Here is a 3,013-nt window from a genome sequence, read left to right as displayed (position 1 = left end):
TTATATAATATGCAAATCGAGAGCTAATGTTTGTCCCTAAAGGCTAAATTTAGAAATTCGTGCGGTAAATGCATGCCGTCATCGCGGTTTAGCGGATTATTGCAAGTGTTAATTTCCCAAGCCTCCAGAATACGTCTTTTGCGCCAATTTGTGCTTGTACGTAAGATCTTTGACGATTCCCACGAGATGGTGTGGCCAGAATGAAAACAATGTTCCGCTAAAGCTGACTTGTGTGAGTGTTTGTTTTCAACTGCTTTTTGATGCTCTTTGAGCCGGGTGGAAAATTTTCGTTTCGTTTCTCCGATGTAGCTTTTGTCACAAACTTGGCAGGGAATTGAATAAATTGCGCCACGAGTCTGATCTTTTGGCAATGGATCTTTCGGTTTTGGAAACAAATTGCCGATGGTTTGGTGTGGTTTTAAAGCGACTTTGATATTATAATTGCTTAAAATTCGCTTGATTGGTTCCGTAGTACCCTTGATGTACGGCAGAATGCAGAAACCTTTTTTGTCATCCGGTGCAGTTGCAGGCGTTTGTTGAGAAGGTCGTTTCGGTTTGCTTACATCAATCACAAAGCGCTTAGGGTAGCCATTCGCCCTGAGTGCCGCGGTCACATGTTGCATTTCCTTTGACTGTTGATCAACAGAAGATGGAATAGTTTTTGCACGATCAGTCAAAGACTTGACCACAGCCCTTTTGTGAGCAGCCGGATGGTGGGAGTCAAACGAGAGATATCTTTCTGTGTGTGTCGGTTTGCGATAGACTTTAGTGGAGAGTTGGCCATCGTCTTGTCGACAGACAGTGACGTCAAGAAAGGATATTTTCCGTTCTGTTTCTCTTTCAACCGTAAATTGGATAGATGGCTCGATACTGTTCAAATGATTCTGTAAGGTTAGCACCAGGTTGGATTTAACAGCGGCACATACATCATCTACATATCGTTTCCAAAAACACGGCTGGGAAAGGGAGGTGGATAGTGCTCGTTTTTCAAGGTCCTCCATGACCAGATTTGCCATAACAGCTGACACTGGAGAGCCCATGGCGGTTCCGAAGATCTGTTGGTAGTGATTGTTGTTGTACTTGAAGTTTGTTGTCGACAAACAAAAATCCAACAGATCGACAATGTCATTAACAGGTATGGTGGATCTATCCTGCAAGGTGACATCATTGGAAAGCAAATCTTTAGCAACTTGAATGGCGAGTTCCACCGGAATGGATGTAAATAAAGAAACAACGTCAAACGACACCAGCTCTTCATCTTCTTTGAGTGAGACATTTTTCATCTGTTCACATCTGGTGTCGTTTGACGTTGTTTCTTTATTTACATCCATTCCGGTGGAACTCGCCATTCAAGTTGCTAAAGATTTGCTTTCCAATGATGTCACCTTGCAGGATAGATCCACCATACCTGTTAATGACATTGTCGATCTGTTGGATTTTTGTTTGTCGACAACAAACTTCAAGTACAGCAACAATCACTACCAACAGATCTTCGGAACCGCCATGGGCTCTCCAGTGTCAGCTGTTATGGCAAATCTGGTCATGGAGGACCTTGAAAAACGAGCACTATCCACCTCCCTTTCCCAGCCGTGTTTTTGGAAACGATATGTAGATGATGTATGTGCCGCTGTTAAATCCAACCTGGTGCTAACCTTACAGAATCATTTGAACAGTATCGAGCCATCTATCCAATTTACGGTTGAAAGAGAAACAGAACGGAAAATATCCTTTCTTGACGTCACTGTCTGTCGACAAGACGATGGCCAACTCTCCACTAAAGTCTATCGCAAACCGACACACACAGAAAGATATCTCTCGTTTGACTCCCACCATCCGGCTGCTCACAAAAGGGCTGTGGTCAAGTCTTTGACTGATCGTGCAAAAACTATTCCGTCTTCTGTTGATCAACAGTCAAAAGAAATGCAACATGTGACCGCGGCACTCAGGGCGAATGGCTACCCTAAGCGCTTTGTGATTGATGTAAGCAAACCGAAACGACCTTCTCAACAAACGCCGGCAACTGCACCGGATGACAAAAAAGGTTTCTGCATTCTGCCGTACATCAAGGGTACTACGGAACCAATCAAGCGAATTTTAAGCAATTATAATATCAAAGTCGCTTTAAAACCACACCAAACCATCGGCAATTTGTTTCCAAAACCGAAAGATCCATTGCCAAAAGATCAGACTCGTGGCGCAATTTATTCAATTCCCTGCCAAGTTTGTGACAAAAGCTACATCGGAGAAACGAAACGAAAATTTTCCACCCGGCTCAAAGAGCATCAAAAAGCAGTTGAAAACAAACACTCACACAAGTCAGCTTTAGCGGAACATTGTTTTCATTCTGGCCACACCATCTCGTGGGAATCGTCAAAGATCTTACGTACAAGCACAAATTGGCGCAAAAGACGTATTCTGGAGGCTTGGGAAATTAACACTTGCAATAATCCGCTAAACCGCGATGACGGCATGCATTTACCGCACGAATTTCTAAATTTAGCCTTTAGGGACAAACATTAGCTCTCGATTTGCATATTATATAAGAACGTGCTTTTTGTATTCACTTATCACTTTCCCCTGATGAAGGCTTTAGTTTAAGCCGAAACGTTGGGACATTGTAGATATTTTACGAACATTTTACTACAAAATTTTTAACCAGAGTAACGTTTTTATTTCTTAATGTATTAGAAACAAGTCATTTAGATCAGTACGATAAATGTTACTGCATGGCCGTAAAAGGTATTGTACACGTAGTGAAATACTCTCCTGAAGTTTTGACAGGAAGGAGCGAAACCCCCGTTACCGAAGCAAATAAATTTACTACTGTATGCTTGTTCACTTGGGAGCAAAGATAGCATTGTCGAGCAAAATAATTCCTCGCAGATGGTACCTCGTATTATCAAATAAAAAATGTCAGAATTCGAGGAGCGGTTTAGCAAAGGCCACGGAAAACGTGCAAGAAACTTATGCAGTAGTGAGCGTGAGTTTACCAGAAAGGCTATATTCTCTGATA

General features: G+C 42.3%; 1 protein-coding gene across 1 annotated transcript; it reads left to right on the top strand.

The window, feature by feature from the left end:
• The first annotated feature begins 1,212 nt into the window (after positions 1 to 1,212).
• On the top strand, positions 1,213 to 2,703 carry LOC144667254 (uncharacterized). The gene is made up of 2 exons (XM_078528653.1): positions 1,213 to 1,980; positions 2,689 to 2,703. The coding sequence occupies exons 1-2, from the start codon at positions 1,213 to 1,215 to the stop codon at positions 2,701 to 2,703; spliced, it is 783 nt and encodes a 260-aa protein (XP_078384779.1).
• Positions 2,704 to 3,013: the final 310 nt, after the last annotated feature.

The sequence above is a fragment of the Oculina patagonica genome, chromosome 10, assembly GCF_052425735.1.
Source record: "Oculina patagonica isolate OP01 chromosome 10, crgOcupat, whole genome shotgun sequence".
Taxonomy (NCBI): domain Eukaryota; kingdom Metazoa; phylum Cnidaria; class Anthozoa; order Scleractinia; family Oculinidae; genus Oculina; species Oculina patagonica.
This window is presented reverse-complemented; position numbering and strand designations above follow the sequence as displayed.

What these genes read in the sequence shown, in the direction of transcription:
- LOC144667254 (XM_078528653.1), top strand. Translation starts at nt 1,213, where the DNA reads ATGGATGTAAATAAAGAAACAACGTCAAACGACACCAGCTCTTCATCT.